Raw genomic sequence first — 19,384 nt, forward strand, 5'->3', positions numbered from 1 at the left:
TGCCCATGTTTGGTATAGAATTAGTAAAGTTATTGTGTACACATTAACAATTATTAATGACAACACCCCCCTCAATATACCTTTCCCTTTTATCTTTAATGATCCAGGCAACTCTCGTCCCCCTAGCGAAGTAAGAGTTGTATTGATATTCATGAACAGCAATTTACACATCACATTGTGCACCTTCTCCGTGGGTCCAACAAACTGGTCAGTTCTGTAGCCTAATATTCCCAATTGATACCCGTGACCAAGGCCCTCTATAGTCCAAGTAATAGCATGCAGTTTGTCTTAAAGGGCACTGTACTGTCGTAAATTTAACCCTGTACTCACAAATTAAATTATCAAAATCTGACTCACAAAACTAGCAAGGATAATGAAAATTAATTCACTAAAACAATGTTTAGGATACATAACTGACTTGAAATCACACACAATTTAATAATGATAGTGTTTATTTCTATGATCACAAAAATAAAACATCAATAGAAGATTGAAAAAGATTAAAAGATATATTACTAATATTGGCACTCCACCATAGTAACAATAAAAATGACCATCTTAAATTAAGTAGTAATTAGCAAAGGCCAATTACACAAGAGTAACAGACAAATTAAAAAAGAAAATCACAATTCTCTTGCAACATGATTCTAAAATGCACTTTGAAAACGTGTCAAAAGTCGATAAATAAAAATGAACAAATATTTAGATGCAAAATGGTGTAAAAAGAGAAGCAGGGCTAATCTGCACTGGCTCGGAAGGTTGTAAATGATTAGCTAGTTTGAATTTCTAATTTGCATAACATTACTGAGAATGAACGTGCATTCAACGCCACAAGTCTTGTTTTTTTAGCCAATCAGAATTCATCTTCCGAGCCAGTGCAGATCAGCAGAAGAAGCAAAGCGTCTGAGGTGTGGGTTAACCCTAATGTACCTGCATTGTTTATGTGGCTATGAACTCCAGTATTAATAATTTTACAATTTAAATACAGGGGTGCGAACAAAGGACCAGTATTATTTCAGTGTCTTGTACACGTGTGGATCAGTATTTTGAAAAAAAAGAAAGATCCCCAAAGTTTCTACTAGTTATCACAAGCACCAGGAAAAAAATCAGTTTCAATTTAAACAATTCTTAAACAACATCCTAACTGGTTGGTTTGCCACATCTTGATTTCAAAGCCTCAACTATAGTGCTCATCAACGAGCTAACGTGATTGTGTGCTTGGAATATTTCCTCGCTCGAGAGCTCACTCAAATTCTTTTCCGTGAAATCATCCCGGAGATCTGAAAGTATCTCGACTAATCTCTTTTTTGCAGGGGGTGGCGATGCAACATTATTTATTTCGCAAGTTTCACTGATATCTTGTTTTGGTGTCTCTTCCAGAGCATCGCATGTCTGTCTTGTTTCGCTAGATACTTTTTCACTACTTTCATTGCATGCCGATTCTGATAGATTATTGACGTCTTTAAGTAGCTGGTCAGAGTCTTCAAGAACTGCTTTGTTGCCATCTTCGTCTAAAGCAATTGAAACAAGATCGATATTTAGTTGTGAACAGAGTTTTGCAATAAATTGATGCTGGTAGAACTGGGAATGTAAAAGCTGCAACTTTTCTCTCTGATTATTATTTTTTAATAAAATATTCCCGAATTTGCTAATTTGTAATGAACATTGCTGAAATGTGGACACTGAAAGCATAGAATGTCGATATACCGATGTTGTACATTAAATTATTAGCAAGTGAAAAAAGATGGCCAGTGGGTTGCATCTGGGTCATCAGAGGGCGCCATTTCTCAGGAATTTGTGGACAACATGAGCAGAAGAATGGGTGAAATGTCAAATATGTCGCCATCTTGAGAGGCTAATAGTTTGTTATGGTCCCAAACGGTCGAAAGATTTCAACAAAATGACAACTACTGGTACACAGCCCATGCAATTGTGTCGAAAACATTTAAATAAGGTTTGGTAATCTTAATGTGGTTATATTATTACAAAAATGTTCCAAATCACTTTAATAGCATATTAAGAGATGACGTTGTAGAACTTGGCATTGCAACAGAGGAAGCTACAAGCAGATGGATGTTGGTTCAACATACAACTTGATAACAGTATTCACCGACCTTTTAGCAAATTCTGCACGGATCCAGTCTGCTGTATTTGAGATTTGGAGCTTTTGTTAGTTCTGTCAAGCTGCAGAGAAATGAGAGAAAATAATTATTAGACCCTTAAGCAGTTGCATTATGAATTGTTCATGAAAAAAATCATTCACAAGGCTTCCAAGATGACCAACTGACTGGGTGAACGATCCGAGATTATCATCTGGTCTTACCTGTTTCTGAAAATGTTGCATTGCATTTCTGAGTGTTTCAACTTTTGGTGATCTGATTGGCAAGTTTTGCACCTGGGAAAAAAGGCAAGGCAGGCTTATGTTAGGCAGACATTACAGATAGCTGGCAAAAGTGGTAAACCCTTCAAAGTCCACTATACTATACCAAACATGAGTTTTTACATGTTTTTGTTCTGCAATTTTAAATACTGTACGACAAAATAAAATTCCACCTACTCTAGAAATTTCACCACCTGATTATTTAGCAAATGTTCGTGATTTAAGGATTATAATGCATGTAAGTTTCATTGACATTGGTTTTTCTGCACTTTATTCACAAAATAATTCTGAAATTCTTTTTTTCGACACTAACTGTTGTATTTCCAAGTGATCGTGTTTCAACGAAAATGTTGCTTTCTGATAACAAATAATGAACTATATATGAAATCTAATAATTTTTGTAATCACCAAGTTATACTCTGAATTTGACTGATAAGAAATTTCAATGTATTTCACATTCTAATACTATGTACAATAGCTCTGCTTTCCTACAAGAACATTATGGTAGCCAAGTCGAGCAACGCACACACATAAATTGTTCATAAAAATAATTAGCAGTACAAGAAAAATTCAGAAACTACCAAAAACTACAAAATTATTTGCCAAAAAAAAAAAAAAATATTGGCACGAAATGAACAAATCTGACATAAGTCCACCCAAGGTACCTAGTATCAAAACAATTTAGCTGGTACTTTTCAAGAAGAAATCAAAATTCAATTGTTGACGGACGGATGGACAATCACCTATATGAACAGCTCCGCTGTCACCGTAACAAGTGGTCAAAATTTTAGACAATTAAATAGAAAAACGCATGAAAATATTGTAATAAAACATCAGCGGGAAATGTGCCTTTAAAAGGCTACAGAATCAGTGCTCACCTGTCCACATGTTAAAGAACAAAGATTACCAACAGTATGAATATTCCGAGCTCGAACAAGTTGCCCTAATCCTCGTGACCTGATTGAAATAACAAAAGAGCAATTATTTAAACTGATTATAAACACAAGGTATAAATACTAACACCACTTGCATTGTGATAGGAATAACAAATTTGATGGTCAGTTGAGATCACACCACATTCATTTAGAAATTGAAACAGAATTGCATGTGGTACTATAAAGATATCAAAGGTAACAGAGCTGGCAGATCCCCCCCCCCCCCCCAGCATCTTTATACCAAGCATTGGTTGAACAACTGTATCTGCAATAGCATACCAGATATTATATTTATGCATTTTTAATGAGGCAATTAACATAACCGTATATGGTAATTAAATATGTGGATCAGATCACGAGCCTAATGTCTTCAAATGAAGCAGTGGTTAAATCTGCCTGCAATAATACTAATCCAGATGCTGGTAAACACTATATATCCCCACATTTCCCCTCACCTACCATATTGAGGAAGTTAGTTGAGGCAACACTGCTTCCACGGGTGATTTGCATTCATTCAGGAATGGAAACACTTGCTCTTGACTGTTCCATTCTTCAGCTTCCTGGCTACTTGCTTGACTATTGTCTACTCTAACAAATCGACGCTGAAAAATAAAATCAACATGGTACAATTAATACTAAATTTCCCAATTCATACCCAGGGCAAATTTATAGAAAATCATCATCACCCCAAAAAATAAAACTTACTCTTCTAGTGTTAGAGGTTGGTGTAACAAGTCCTTCTCTCAAGCTTGGACTAGATTTGTGACTGGAAGCTGACAATATTGAATCTGACACTGGTTGCCTGGATGGCGTTGTGATATACTGGAAGTAAATAAACACATTTATTACCATAAACAATAAGTTTCACCAAAATCTGGTGGGATGCGACTGAGCTCAAATAATGTTTTCAATTGCAATTGTTCATTGGTTATTTAAATTATTCTAGTTTTTTAAGGCATGATATATTTAGTGGAGGGCCAGCGAATCTGAATGTGTAATATTTTTAGTTGCACATAATATGATTGGCGGAGAAATAAAGCACCTGTCCTTGCTAATATATTGGTTAAATTGCACCCAAAGTTCACACCCAATGGAAGCCAAGGGCAGCTGTACGACTGACATCACCATGGTAACCCTCACCTTAGACTGAGATGTCATTACTTTGGATGGTGTTGTTGTAACCAAGGGAGACGGCGGCAATGAAGTCTTCGTCATTTCCAGGCACCGACTGACCGTTTTGTTACCTGACGATGATGGGCTGTCTTGTGGGGTTTCATTGTGTTCCAGTGGTTCAGCAAAGCTAACACGACGCATCTTATTAATACGAAAAGATAGAGATATTTGAAAGCAACTCACTTTCCCCCTTCACCATTACCAGGACTGCCTTATCCATTTTCCTCTCAAGTATGTGCAGTGTACAGTATCAGAGCAGAAATGTATTTAACAATCAAGATAGCAAAGTACCTAATCCCCAAAAAATTATCAACATGCAACCAATCAACACTAGACATTGACGGAGCTGGAACTTCACTTCAAGGCACCAATCTTGGGAACTTTTTTTTATAATATTCTATACGTTAAGACAATTAGATCAAATTTGCACATGAAATTGCACGCCCTCAATTTAGAAGTTCCGACTCTGTAAATTTAGGAATGAGCTTATCTTGCATAACAGCATTTATTAAAGGATTCTATGTAATACAAACGTTAAGCTCACCTTGTTAGGAGGAGACGGAGAGTCGGAATGGCCTCTCTTCAATATCCCACCACCAGGTGAAGTTTTCGGTGAAGACTCCTCACTATTAATCAGTGTATGAGCTGGCGACTGCTGATTGGCCAGTTTGGCCAATATGGCCATCGCACTTTGTGGCGAGCTTGGTTTTCTCAGCAGTTTTTCTCTTGCAGAAGGTGATGAGTAATTAGATAGTTTAGGGAAGACAAACCGCCTGTTAACAGGTGATGTGCTGTGCTGTGGTGATGAGAACTTCACATCAGTTTTCGTTTTGTTTGGCAATGATTCACTGGCTGGGATTGAATTTTTCTCTGGGCTTTGGCTGCTTTCAACAACGTCATCCATCTTGTCTGTCTGCATGCTACACTCGTCCACATCATTGCTCACTTCATCAGCATTCTTGCTGTTCAAATTCTTTTGTTTACTTACAAATTCAGTTAGTGGCAAATAGTCTTCGTCATTGTCATTGTCATTTTTATCATTTGCAATTACATTTTTATCTCCTGGTTTCTCTGATAATACATTTTCCTCAGTCTTTACATGCATGCCTGATGACCGCAGTCTCTTGGTAACCATTGGAGATTTTCCTTTCTTTTCACTAACAGAAGAACCGACTGTTCTCTTGTTGGTCAGTCTCGTTGCTGATTTTTCACGTGGCGATTTCATCACTTTATTCAGAAGCTTCTTGGCTATGGTTTGTTGAGGACTTCTCTTATTCTTCTTTCCAACTATGCGAGTTGATTTTCTCGTGGGAGTCTTGTCTGCCATTTTGTTTTTATTCTTGTTACTAATTTCAACAGTGGCTTCTTCAGAATCCGATTCTGGAGGAGTGTCTGGTTTCTTCAACTCTTGCGTTTTAGGTATATCCGATTTATCAACGTCTTCCACTGGCAGTACTTCCACGTCTGACAGTTCACTATCCACCTCTAATGATGCTGGATCAATACGGAAAAATATTTCAGTTTCTTCTTCTTCATCTGCTGAAGGACTTGCGAAAGTTAAAATTTCATCAGCATTTTCAGATGAAATGGTTTTGCTTTTTTCATCTACCTGCTCTGCCTCTACGTTTTGTGAGAACTGACTCTCGCGCTCTTGTGAAGAATGCCCTTTCATAACCTTGTTTGACCTCGAAACACCTTTGTCTTTTTCAACTTCTGAATATTGGCTCAGCCTTCTGGATTTCCTCCTTTCTGGTATCTGATTGGATGAGCTCTCCTTCCAGCTGGAGGGAACAGTTTCAGAATGCTCTTCGACAGTAGGCAACGACTTTCTACTGGTGGATCGTCTGCTACTCCTTCGAGGTGTCATATCCTCTTGACTGTCCTCGGAAGAAATCACAACATTAACTTTATCTGATTTTTTAGATCTACGTTTCCTTTGTATGTTAACAAGAGGCTCAGAATCCTGTGAAGACACATCTCCTACATAGTCTTGGGAATTAATTTGAGCACATTCTAAATCCATTGGCATTTCATTCCCTGATTCAACCTGAATTCCCTCCTTCCTAGTTTGCTGTTCAGGAAAAGGGACGACTCCTTCTATGTCATCTTTATTTTCCAGACTTCGTACTGAAGATCCAAGAAGACTTCTCCTAGGAGTTGACCTTTTTTGCAACTCTGGTTCATCTTGTGCAACATCCCCACAAGGATCTTCCATTTTTGTTCGTTCAATCTCTCTGGAAGCATCTGGTATCGAATTTTCCTTGTCTTCAGCTTGTTTATCACTAGGAATGGATTCTGATTGTATTGCTTTTTTAGGACTATATTTTTTGATTTCTTCCTGACTCAATCGTTTCAGTTTTAGCACAGGTGTGGTGAGCAACTTTTGTTTGTCAACAAGCAGAGATGTCGCAGTAAGCATGTTCTCACTTTTCACTTGGGAGTCTGGCACTGTTTTTACTTCAGTTTCATCAACTTCACTGTTTCGAAGTTCTTGGGTCTCGGGAACAGACTTTGCCTGGGTGTCAGATTTTTCAACAGAAGTGTCTTTACCTAACTTTCGTTTCTTTGCAATACTGGTCTTGATGGCGGGATCCGAAGCAGGATGGCTGGCCCTGAATCCAAGACTTCGTCGTCTCGCATCACTGATCGTCTGTGCCTCAGTAGGAGGCGGCGTTGCAGCAATAATGTCCTCATTTGTAGAATCCAAAACATTTTCTTCCTCATTGTAAATTTCCTTCCTTTTACTATTATCTCCAATCTTCTCACTTTCTTTTTCTTCGGAGAGTGTTTGCTCAGTTTGCTTTTTGGGAGATTCTTTTAGTTTTTGTGTCATTTCAACTAGTTTGTGATCAATTTCACTTCCTTTCAGGGGTTTCACAGCTGTGTTTATTCCTTTAATACCGGATACGCTCCGGGTATTGTCAGTGTTTGAATCAGTAACTTTAACAAGTTTAACTCTCCTTGCATTTTTTTCTTTTTCCTCAACATCAGAAGATGCAGATTCTGAACCACTTTTAGTCAGTAGTCCAGCAAAGCTCACTCGATTCTTCTCTTTCTGGAAAGATTGAGTTGCCAGCTTGTTTACATCAATGTTTTCCTCATCTAATCTTGGACGTTTTGCTTGAGTACTCGCAACTTCTTCATCATCACAGGGTTCAAATCTGGAGAGAGAAAAAAAATAAGTTTCTGCCAGATACCAAAAAAAATCAAAATTAAGGAGCACGCACTGCCAGGAACCAAGGCAATAGTGAGCTCACAGATGTGAAACATTCACAATGGTGACTCAGATGTCAAGGTGCTGCATTTTTATGACAAATGACATTTTGCTCATTTCCAAAACAATTTTAAGATGGTGGTAAACCAAGTTTTTGTCTTGGATGCTGCAAGCCAAATTTCATGTCATGTTGAAGTTTTTCCCTATAGTGGGATAAAGCTACCAAATCACATGACTAATACAGTAAGTGAACACTTTGTGTAGTTTTACTAAATATAACCACATGAAGGCTGTATCGCCATGTTTATGGAAAACATAGTTCACGACATCACTCGCATCAACTGGCTCTACAAACATGTGAAATCAGGCAATCATCTGTTAACATTTTTGGTTAAAAAACCTAAACAAGCAGGCTGTCGGCTGATATCACCACGAAATTAACAAATCTGAAAGAGGTCCACATGTAGTACCTATATATGTAATATCAAAGCAATTGGACTTGCGATTTTTAACAAGTTGAAAATATCACTTTTTACCAAAAATGACAAAAATATTCACTCAAATTAGAGAATTGAAGATATCATTACAAAATGAACAAATCTGAGAGAGGTCCACATGTAGTACCTATATATGTAATATCAAAGCAATTGGACTTGCGGTTTTTAACAAGAAGTCGAAAATATCACTTTTTACCAAAAAATGACAAAAATATTCACCAAAATTAGAGAATTAAAGATATCATCACGAAATGAACAAATCTGAGTAAGGTCCACATGTAGTACCTACAGTGTTCTCCCCAGGATGTAAACAGCGTGGCGGTCCCGCCACAGTGCTTCGATTTGCCGCCACACCGGTCTGACACCGCCACGGTGATTAGCAAGACCGCCACAGTGCTTTTTTCATTGGGGATCTCGTCACGCTGGTCGGCCCGACCGGCACTCAAAATTAGCGACCACCACGGAAACGCGTCCGACTTTTGTTATATTGTTATTATACTTACGTACCGACCGACAAGCATCCTGCCAGTCGTGGATAATAATTTGTAAACAATAGACATAGGGTAGTCGTGCGATGTGGTATCAGCTTTAAACAATACAAGTCAATTTTGTAAAATTAGCACCTCTTTGTAAGTAAATATTTTCTGACAATAGATGCAGTCTTTAGATTGATAGCTAAAATTCATTCAAAATCAATTTCACCCCGATGTAACATGGGCAAAGCGGAGTTCACGATCAGTTTACGCTACTCAAGAAAAAAAAACGTGTTTATTGCGTGATTGAGTAAAATACATTTGAACTGTTATCATCGTGAATCATGTAAAAATTCTTCTTTCAAGACTTCTTTTACCTTTCAAAAATTGCTAATCACCTTCTTCGAAAACCATCATGCAATTTTCATCTGAAATCCATACCAACACATCGTGCTACGACATCGCTTTACTTCCGCAATGTAATTTTTTATGATCACGATCATTCGGAAAACTTCGGGTTCTACCGGCATTACCATGCGGCATTCTGATTGGTTAATGGCGTTTTTGACCCACTGGGTCAAAGGACACATGCGGTCAACTAACGCGTCTCAGCTATCATGGCGGGTCTGTGTTTTTCACAAAGTGATCGAGTGATCAAAAATAATTTCTCTCGATAAAACTAGTTCAAATTTTACGTTTTTTTTCATATAAAAAAAGAAGTATTTAATTTTTGCATGGCATCATGACTGAGTAAGAGAAATTATTGGTATAACCGGTGTATAACATCGCGAAGTAAGTTATGTCACGTCGTAACTTTGATGATTGTTTGGAAGTGTTATTTCTTCGTTCATTTACTGTAAATGTAAACGTTGTAGAAGCTGATGGTCGGAATAATAACCAGCAATCCGCCAAATAATTATGTGGTCATGAAAGTCTTCAACATAATCCTGGCTGAAACGTTTCAGTTGAGTTTCATTTAACCTTTTACAATTTATTTGTTTCTTTTCTGCAGCATTTGCCTATCGAGAATGTTTCATTTTTAAATTCAAACTCTTCTAAGTTGTGAAACGTAATTTTTTGGCTCAAAAAAAAAAAAATTTGCACTGTGACAGAGCTCATTAATATTACAACCAGAACGTCAATGACGTAGATGCTCATCCGGAATTTGGATACGAGAGTAGAAAATTTTAGCTGTTTTTGTTTTTTTATTTTCCTGTTAGTCTTGAATTGACATATTGTCATAGGAAAAACCAATGGTGCTGCGTGTAGTTAGCATCTGTATGAGTTAAAGTGTAGTAAGAAGACCTTCTAAGGTTAAGTGTGAATATATGTTGTGCCAGAAACTTTGACCATTTAGGGGGAAAGTACGTGAAATCAAATCAAATGAACCCTTATTAAAACAAGCGACCTGACGGTCACAATAGCTTCACTGTCTCCATAGAGCTTGGTGATACCATCATGATTATTGAAAAGGTTATTGAATGACTCTTACAGTGGATAAATGTAAATAGAGCTAAATGAACAAATCTAACAAAATCTATGCAAGGTATACAAACAAAGTGATTGTGTTTCAAGAAAAAGTCGAAAATAACATAAAATGACGCAACATAAAATGAACAAATCAGACAAAAATCGTAAACGCTGAATTTAAAATCGCTCCGTATCACTCATCATTAACAATGCTTAGACAAAAAAAAAAAATCTTGTGTTTTCAGTAATGGGCCCCCAAAAGATAGGGCAAGGTTGTTTTTTTAATGGATCTCCGCAAGTCTGTGCATAGTTTATTCACTATGTTATTGTAACATTGCATAATAATAGTCTGATTAACGAGCATAGCACTACTTAGAAAAACAAAAAAAAACTTTTATTTTTGTAACAACGTCATACAATAGGATATTATCTTTAAAAAAAATTAAACCAAAAACATTTTGGTGTAAAAACAAATTTTCAATCTAATGTTTTTGTTTTAATCAACTAAAATTGCATTTCTTATAACCAACAATAATATCGACGGATAACAACAACACCTTTTAATGAGAGAATCAGTTAGTCATTCGATAGATTTATTTCGGACACCAAGAGACAACAAGATGGTGGAGCAACAGCAAAGGTGACAGATTGAATTGAATCGACAGTGTCCGGATGTATGGACGTATGATGATCACCTTTACATTTTCTATAGGTGAAGCGTGAACGGCACAGTTTTATACCACGTTTGCCTAAATAATTAAAACAGAGTTTATTACGTCTGACAATGTCTAAGCGGGATTCACGTGTACTTACGATTTGGCAATCGTTCGACGAATGCCGGCTTTTACAGTAGCTGCAGGGTCGCAGAATAAATCGTGATTTCGCTGATCGAGTTGCAGATTTACTGTAGTGCTGAGTTGTGGGAGGCGGTGAAATTGATCCATGGTTGGCGGTCGTCGCTGGTGGGTTTGAAGGGCTGTGTTGAGTTGAACCGTGAAACGCGGATATTTCATGGCGGTTGTTTTGAATGGCCTGCGCCACCATGTTGAACGCGGCGACTGATGAGGGGTACGTGTCCGGGTTAAGAATATTGTTTTCATGTCCGACGTTGAGAACACATATTTCTTGAAGCATGCATTTACTTAGCGTGGCTAATGTCCAGTCCTTGTTACCGTTCGAACGTATCAGTTGTTGAAAATTAAGCGGTAGTTTTGACAGCATCGGGATTTCAAGCTCGTACTGTTGTTTCTAATGAGTCATGAAATTCTCGTAAACTTGTTGCATTGTAATCCGGTGGTGGTTGGGACCATAGAGATTTCATATGTGCATTGATGATTCCTCGAGGTTGACCATATCTATCGTGTAACAGGTCGAATGCGAGTTTGTAGTTCTCGGCAGTAGTTGGAAATCCGTTGATCAATCGTTTGGCTTCACCATCTACAGAGTTTCTGAGGTACGTGAATTTTTGGATATTGGATATACGAGGGTCGTTGTGGACAGCGGCTTTGAAATTGTCAATGAATTCGGGCCAAGTGAGTAGATCGCCGTGAAAAGTGGGTATTTCTAAATGCGGAAGACAAACTGACTTGTAGTGGGTTTGTTGATCCGGTTGTAGGGCGGCCATGTTGTGATCGAGGGGTGCTTGTTGGATGACTGGTTGTTGAAATCGAATAGTCTGGAATTCTTCGACAAACATCGAATGTCGAGCGAAGCGGGCGAGTATTTCGACTTCATATGACTCAGTCTCGGTAAATTCGGCGTGGTCTTCATCGTAATGATCGATGACTTGTTGGTCCGCGTTGACTAGCGCTGATAGCCGGTTGTCGACAGCTAATTTCCGTGTGAGTATTTCCCGGTACGCGGCGTTTTTGTCATTGGCATCAGGGTACTGCGTGATTAGCTCTTCAATCGGTGTGAGGACGGCTTGTAGTTGTGCCCTTGCTTTGTTCCTCCGTTGAATTAGTTGCGTTGCTCTTGGGATAGCAAGAAGATCCACATGTGTGATCGCAACGATCCACTATTTTAAATTTCGTGATAACGAATGCATTGTGGAAGAAATATTAACTGCGCATGTGCACAAGTAAAGCGCTGCTGATTACGCTAAGCATTCTGGGTAATTCCATTGGAAAACGTGTGGGGAAGGTTTTAAATCAATGTATCAAGAAAGAAAGAATGCACCCATTGACTGCCTAAATGAACTTTATTCTCTTAAAAACATACAGATATATCACAAATAGCTAACCTAGAATCAGTCAATGGCATCCTTATAAATGGATTTTGTAATTTTTGGACGACAGACGCCTCGCCATGGCATAGGCTCATCAGGCCTTAAGGCCGGATGAGCCAAAAATGACCAAAATAAAAGTGTTTATAATACTGTGTAAAGCAAATAAATATCTGCCACTTTGTTTTTGAAAATATATGTTGTTTATTGTGTGGGTGTAAATGTGCTTTGGTCAATTTCTATTATTATGTAAATGATATGCAAATTAGGCCGCCACAGTGGTTTAAATTCCTGGGGAGAACACTGACCTATATATGTAATATCAAAGCAATGGGACTTGCGATTTTTACCTAGAAGTCGAAAATATCACTTTTTACCAAAAATGGCAAAAATATTCACCAAAAATAGAGAATTTGAAATGAAATGAACAAATCTGAGAAAGAACCATGAAGGTACTTGTATATCAAATTTGAAAACATTCTGACTTGCGGTTTCGAAGAAGAAGTTGAAATTGTAAAGTAGACGACGACGGACAATCAGTAATAGGAACAGCTCCACTGTGTCGACAGCGGAGCTAAAAAAGATAAACTTACTCTTGGGTCTGACTGGCCAACAGTTCAGCCATGTAACTTGTATCCAAAGATGCATCTAAATCATTATACATAGTGGGGACCACTTTACGGCTACGCAAGACTTCCTTCTGGTGCTCAGTCAGTACAAACTTTTTATGTTTAGGGGATGGTGATATTGCCACAAATACCTGGGGAGAAATCGGGAATAAAATAAAATGTAATTGTCTTGTGTCCACGTGCATCAAAACTGTAGGGTTTTACAAAAACTTCTGGGACTGTACAATTTAAACCTCAGGGGACAGCCGAGCAGATTTGTTTATTTTTGTTCCAAACAAGACGAATTTGTTATTATTGACAAGTCAAAACAAGACAAAACAAAATATTTCGTACATTCTCAGCAATGGATTCAAATTTTGACAATATCAGCTTGCATCAAATGTTTTGAGGATTTATTCACAATACGAAAGAAAAGACAATAATATGCTCCCACATTGCTGAACTTTAATAATTATAGACAAACTAATATTTGCATAACACGCAACACTAGATATGAACTTGTACACGATGTTAGCGTCTCACCGCTGCAGGCATATGCACTAAGGCCAGACTTTTATAATCCCTCCTTTCGCAAACCCGCCAAATGAACAGGAGCCGAAAATGAAATAAAAATAAAATTTTATTTCAGCGTAATTCCTCGCACCCGCCGACTTGTAAGCTCAAAAAATTGCTAAAAAAATATTATTTTTGTCTTCATTTTTTTATCGCCCGCCACATACCAAATCCAAGTTGCATTTTCGTGGGAGTATCATGATCAAAGCACCGAAGTCTCGCGCAGATGAGAAACAAAGTTATACATGGAATAAAATTTTATTTTATTTCTTCCCTCCGATCAATGATCTCACTTACAATTCTTAGAGAATCACACAAATCTAATGGAAAAAAAAGAATTAATTTTATGTTTTTCCCGCCCTCCTCAAAAAAATTTCCTTATAAAAACTCGAGAAACAAGGAATAAGTCTGGCCTAACTACTGAATGATACAGACTGACATGAAAAATATACACACAAAATTGCATGTAATGAATTGTTAATTGTACAGCTATTTCAAACAATATAAACAATATACAGTATTTATCTATACACATACAAAGTCATGTTATCATGGTCATTGTACACATTAATTAATAAAGCCTAGAAATACTGAACACACCAATATTTCTGCAGTGGAGTTGTATCACATAATACAAGGCAGAATTTGAGATGCAGACAAAAAATGACAAACAAACAAACAAGCTTTTTAATTGGTCCAACTGTTAGCCAATCAGATACAATCTAGTAAGGCATAGAAATACAGAACACAAATATTTCTCCAGTAGAATTGTAGCACATAATACAGGGCAGAATTTGAGATGCAAACAAAAAATGACAAACAAGCTTTTTAATTGGTCCAACTGTTAGCTAATCAGATACAATCTAGTAAGTAGATTCACATTGACGTTTATGAGCATAATTTTATAACCACTGGTATCCTCACCTGCCGGCTGTCTTCATCAATCGATAACGGTAATTTCCTCCTGGCATGTGCGCCGGATGGAGCAACAACCACTTTGGCTTTGCTGGCACTAACTTTCACTTTACTCATACTACCAGGTGATCTTTTAGAAATACTTAGTGGGGACCTTTTTAGTTTGCTACCCCTATCTGGTGACAAGGCAGTCTTCTTCAAAAAACTTCCGACCAACTTCTGCGGAGATCCCCTACCAAAGGTGGGAAGTATTGAATGCAGCTGTGGTCGAGACACAACCACTTGAGATGGTTCAGTCTACAAAAAAAAAAAGCAAGAATATCAATGTATTGAAACCATGCAGTGCAATGTACTATAAGATTTCTTCGTAACTTGCATATAATTATGCATTAACAACTTATGGAGTAAAACATTTAGCAACAGGATACTTGGTATGTTGCCTTTCTTGCAACAAAACAATCAGTCCATTGAGCAGTATTTCAATGTATACATTTTGCATTCAGAGGCAGGTCTCACTAACCCTCAGACTCACAATTGAATTTTGACTTCACTTTAAAAAAAAAAAACATCCACACCCCCCATACATATACTTGCTGTTAGAAGCATTTGAGCTTATGTAAATGTTGTGTTAAAATAGGAAAGCATAAATAGTTAAGAGTGAGAGTTTGGTGTATAAAAGTATAAATTTTGTGAAAACAAGCAGCCTCTCGCCTGAGATAGCACCTCTGTTAGCAAAGTACATTGCAAATAGAGAATTGAAGATATCATTAGAAAATGAACAATATGTATATAATATCAAAGCAATCAGACTTGCAGTTTTCAACAAGAATTCAAAAATCAATTTTTACCAAAAATGACAAAATATTCATCAATATTAGAGAATCAAAGATATCACCACGAAATGAATAAATCTGGGAGAGAACCACCCACAGAATCCATGTTGCAAATATGAAAGCATTTGGTTTAACAATTTTGAAGACAAAAATGTAAAAAAGTTGAAGAGCTTCGCGACGTTGGCCTTGTCGACAGCGGAACTAAAAAACTTGATTGTAGGACAGCAATCATTTGAGCTTCGATGACAATACTGAAAAGAAATGTGTTTCGACTCCGAATATTATTAATATTCACTTGTACAAATTAGGTGATTGCTATGCAAATTAGGTGATTGCTATGCAAGTTAGGTGATAGTTATGCAAATTAGGTGATTGTTATGCAAATTAGGTGATTGTTATGCAAGCAATTTAATTCCAAAAATCTTCATGTACTTACATCTGTTCCAAGACTATAGGGGGTTTCTTCGACTATTTGTATAACTTCCTCCTCTGCCTCCTCCTCCATCTCTTCTTTATCTTCCTCTTCATCTATATCTGGTAAACTTATTGCTGTGGTTTCTTTTACTTTTAACAGACATGTCCTGTGTGTATAGAGGAGAATTGATGATACATAGGTACACAATGGCCAACCATGACTGCAAGTTGTGAAAGCCTTAAAAAGTTTGGGACGAGGTCAAAAGATCGATGTCGGATAAAAAACACATTTGCTTTAAGTTTGGGGGTGAGGGGGTTTTGACCTCAAAAAGTTTCCATCCTACAAAAACAATTTTATTTTTTAATGCAGTCAAAAATATCTTTGAGTATTTGTAGTTCTTTTTTTTTTCTATCCAATCATAGACAAAAATAACAGAAAATGAAAAAACACACATCCAAGACGAGAAAATGGCTTGGTCCGAGTGTAAATATGCGTGTCAAATGAGGTCAATTTCAGGGCATGGACCTAGAAGCATGCGCAGAACCCAGAAAAGTAGTTTGCACATGCAAATGCGTCCTATGCCATACTACTGTCCGATTATCAATTTGTATTTAATGGTGAATGTAGTCTGACGCCATAATCAATATTTATAAATTAAGTTTGGGAAAAAACTAAAGGAATTAAGTCTTTTATCCGACATCGATCTTTTGACGTCGCCCCTTACGTTACATGAAATCCAACAATTTACTCAACAGATGATTCTATTTATATTTTTATTTCATCCATCATTCCGTCTGTTATAAGATATACGATTTCATTTTTGTCGCGCGCAGTTATCTAACATGAAAACATTTTACTTTCTTTATGCTCTGTTCTAAGTTAGTTTGTAATTCCAGACATTGTTTTGATAACCACTAGTTGAGCCCTGAGAGACTAGATCGGTTTCTGTAGCAACCGCGACGCTATATCCAAACATTTGCTACATTGTTTCCCATTGCGTTCTCACGGTACTTGTCTGCTTACCGCCCAAAATACCCACCAAAGTTCTGCCTCGTGTTAGTCGCGTGTCACTCCTAATATGGAATGACAGTGTTATGTTTTGTTTGTATGCGCCAATCATTAGCGTTGTTTTATTTTCGGAGCGTTTTGGCATGATATACGAACACGCGTTTGTCAATTCTCCGATTAGCTGTCACCAAGACAAATGCCGCTCTAACGTTGACAATCACATCAACCAGGCAAAGCGCTGACGTGAGCAGTCCGATTCAGGCCGTCGCTGTAATTCCTCCTATAGTAGCTTCGCAACTTGATGCTCGTTATGCACACCCTCCTTTCTATGCTCTCTACGATGTCAACTCCTCATGAAACTATTATTTAGCGACCCATATTTTATATCAAGAAGTATTTGCTGTACAACGTATTGATGTTCATACTGAGTACGAATAAACAAGTTTGAATTATACCTCACATCTGTTCAACTCGAGAAAACACTACGCAATCGATGTCCGTTTCAATAACAATTCCGCAAGTTTAGTCAGTTCGTTTTATGTGACGAAAAGAACACCTCAACGCCAAGTTTTGCGATATAAACTTACCCACCACAATTTTGTATCAACAAATCCAAGAATCATTTAGTCTCTTGGAAGAACACTGATTACTGAACAATGCTGCAACATAACTTACTTCAACGAGTCGCTGTAAGACAGTGTGTCCGCACAGGCAAAAGTAGCATTCCAAAACTGTACTGTACGATTCCTAATAGATCGTTTACAATCACTTAAAGTAACTTCCAGCAATGGCGACATCACTTTCAGAAAGTGGGTAGAGAATGGAGCTTTGTGGCGACTTTCAATCAACATTAATAAGTCGCCCCAAAGCTTTTCTAGTTTTTGATTAATAGCAGGTGTAAACAAGCCTCCTAGCGTTTGTGGTCTGAAAACAATATAAAAATGAAAATAGTGAAACCTTGCTCTAAAATTTGACACTGTAAAAATGTCTGTTTATAAACAATCCAACTTGTACAGTATATGATGAAGATCCCATTTGAAGTTGCTTGAATCTCATGATTAACCATTTTCCTAATAGAAATGGGGGTTTGAACAAAACATAGTTTTCGTTCTATATTTTCCCAGAGAACATGCATTACGGCCTCGGTTAACCTCGTTTATTTCACTTACTGTGATGTCACTGGCCAAAGACGAGAACGTTATTGGGATAAATATAAATCTACGAAAGCTACTTTTTATAAATCCTTGACATATTACACAATTATTTACACCGTTCTTGATGTTGATTAGGAACACGTTAAAATTCAATTCATCTGAGCAGTCACATCATGAGATTGTTTAAAAAAAAAAAAAAAAGATTGATTTTTACTTACTTTGATGAAGCCACAAACAGAGCAGCAATTGGTTGAGACAACTCTTCAAGAATACTTTGAATCATGGTTGCCATGGTGATGTGAGAAAACAGGGTGGAGAGCAAGTTGGTCATACCATTGATAGATGACGACCAGGCTTGAATATCAGAACTGTAATGTTTCTGGAGGATAATAACATTTTGGTGACAGAATAAATTTGCTGCCCAGAAGATGAAGCTGTTCATTTAGAAAGGAATAAATTGACCCTTACCAGTTTGATATATACATGTCACATCAAAGTGTTCAACTTCAAAGTTTAGACACCCTTTCCAAAACTACCAGTATTGTATTGAGACAATGCTAGCGCCATTAAAAGAAATTTGTTGAAAGCCAGGAGAAAAAAAGTTTTGCATTATGAACCTCCATTGTATATTTTTTGACAAATTTTAAATAGGCGCAGAATTGCAGAAATCACAAAATCAGTTTTCTTAGGAAAAGTTCCGGGACCCCAGTAGTTATTTGCCTTTCCCCCCTTTAACAAAACTACAAATGTGCAGGAATGCATGATCAATTCTTTCCCAGAATTCAAGTGTAATCAAAATCATAATGTACTTACCTGAGAGACGGAATCCTGGCAAGTACTGTATGTATTTAAGGCAGCAAGAAGGTTCTTTACTAACTGTATAAATGCAGTTATATTTCCAAGATGCTTGTAACGTTTTTTTGTTGGGTTTCCAGGATTGAATGGTGCTAAAAATGTAAATAATTAACAATGAGTTTCGCAATTACCTTAGAAACTTGCACACTCTGGTGTGAAAATGTTCGTCATTTTCGTCTGCGTATGGGATTGATTTCACAGCAAGAGCATTTAATAGCTCATCGGAACACCAGGAACCCAGCAAGTCAGCCCAACCATTCTTGTATGAAAACCCGACTGGTGACGCTATGATTACAAAGTATCTATAGACTGCCTATTATTTATCACATGGTTCAACATACACTATACTAAAAACAGATTTATTGATAACAGAATTGTCGCCGCCATCTGTTTTCATCATATCTACTTAAATGAAAATGGACATCTGTGCAAAGGTTTCTGCATATTTCTGGTTTATATACCGTCAGCAATTGTCAGAGAAAGAAAACAATGCTGGATACAAGATTTACCTCTGTTACTGCTAGCTGACTGCTGGTAGGAGTAAGAAGAGAAGTCGATACTACTCAACATGATTCCACATAGGTGACCCAAAGCATCAACCACCCTCATGTCCTGAAAACAAAGCGCCAATCCAAGTTACAACACTGCTGATAATAG

General features: G+C 37.3%; 1 protein-coding gene across 1 annotated transcript in view; it reads right to left on the bottom strand.

Moving 5' to 3' along the window:
* Positions 1–434: 434 nt before the first annotated feature.
* Positions 435–19,384, bottom strand: part of LOC100372990 (uncharacterized) — a 34,584-nt gene continuing 15,634 nt past the window's right edge. Inside the window, exons 19-34 of the mRNA XM_085501299.1 lie at positions 19,237–19,339; positions 18,686–18,819; positions 18,091–18,251; positions 17,394–17,642; positions 15,732–15,876; positions 14,472–14,759; positions 12,960–13,126; positions 5,033–7,649; positions 4,456–4,629; positions 4,021–4,137; positions 3,775–3,917; positions 3,259–3,337; positions 2,324–2,395; positions 2,115–2,184; positions 931–1,511; positions 435–741 (exon numbers count right to left, since the gene is read on the bottom strand). Of these exons, the coding sequence (XP_085357425.1) occupies positions 1,141–1,511; positions 2,115–2,184; positions 2,324–2,395; positions 3,259–3,337; positions 3,775–3,917; positions 4,021–4,137; positions 4,456–4,629; positions 5,033–7,649; positions 12,960–13,126; positions 14,472–14,759; positions 15,732–15,876; positions 17,394–17,642; positions 18,091–18,251; positions 18,686–18,819; positions 19,237–19,339 (4,890 nt within the window). The 3' untranslated portion in view covers positions 435–741; positions 931–1,140. The remainder of the gene's footprint in view (positions 742–930; positions 1,512–2,114; positions 2,185–2,323; positions 2,396–3,258; positions 3,338–3,774; positions 3,918–4,020; positions 4,138–4,455; positions 4,630–5,032; positions 7,650–12,959; positions 13,127–14,471; positions 14,760–15,731; positions 15,877–17,393; positions 17,643–18,090; positions 18,252–18,685; positions 18,820–19,236; positions 19,340–19,384) is intronic.

Source organism: Saccoglossus kowalevskii, chromosome 7 (genome assembly GCF_978046115.1).
Source record: "Saccoglossus kowalevskii chromosome 7, keSacKowa6.1, whole genome shotgun sequence".
NCBI classification, from domain to species: Eukaryota; Metazoa; Hemichordata; class Enteropneusta; family Harrimaniidae; genus Saccoglossus; species Saccoglossus kowalevskii.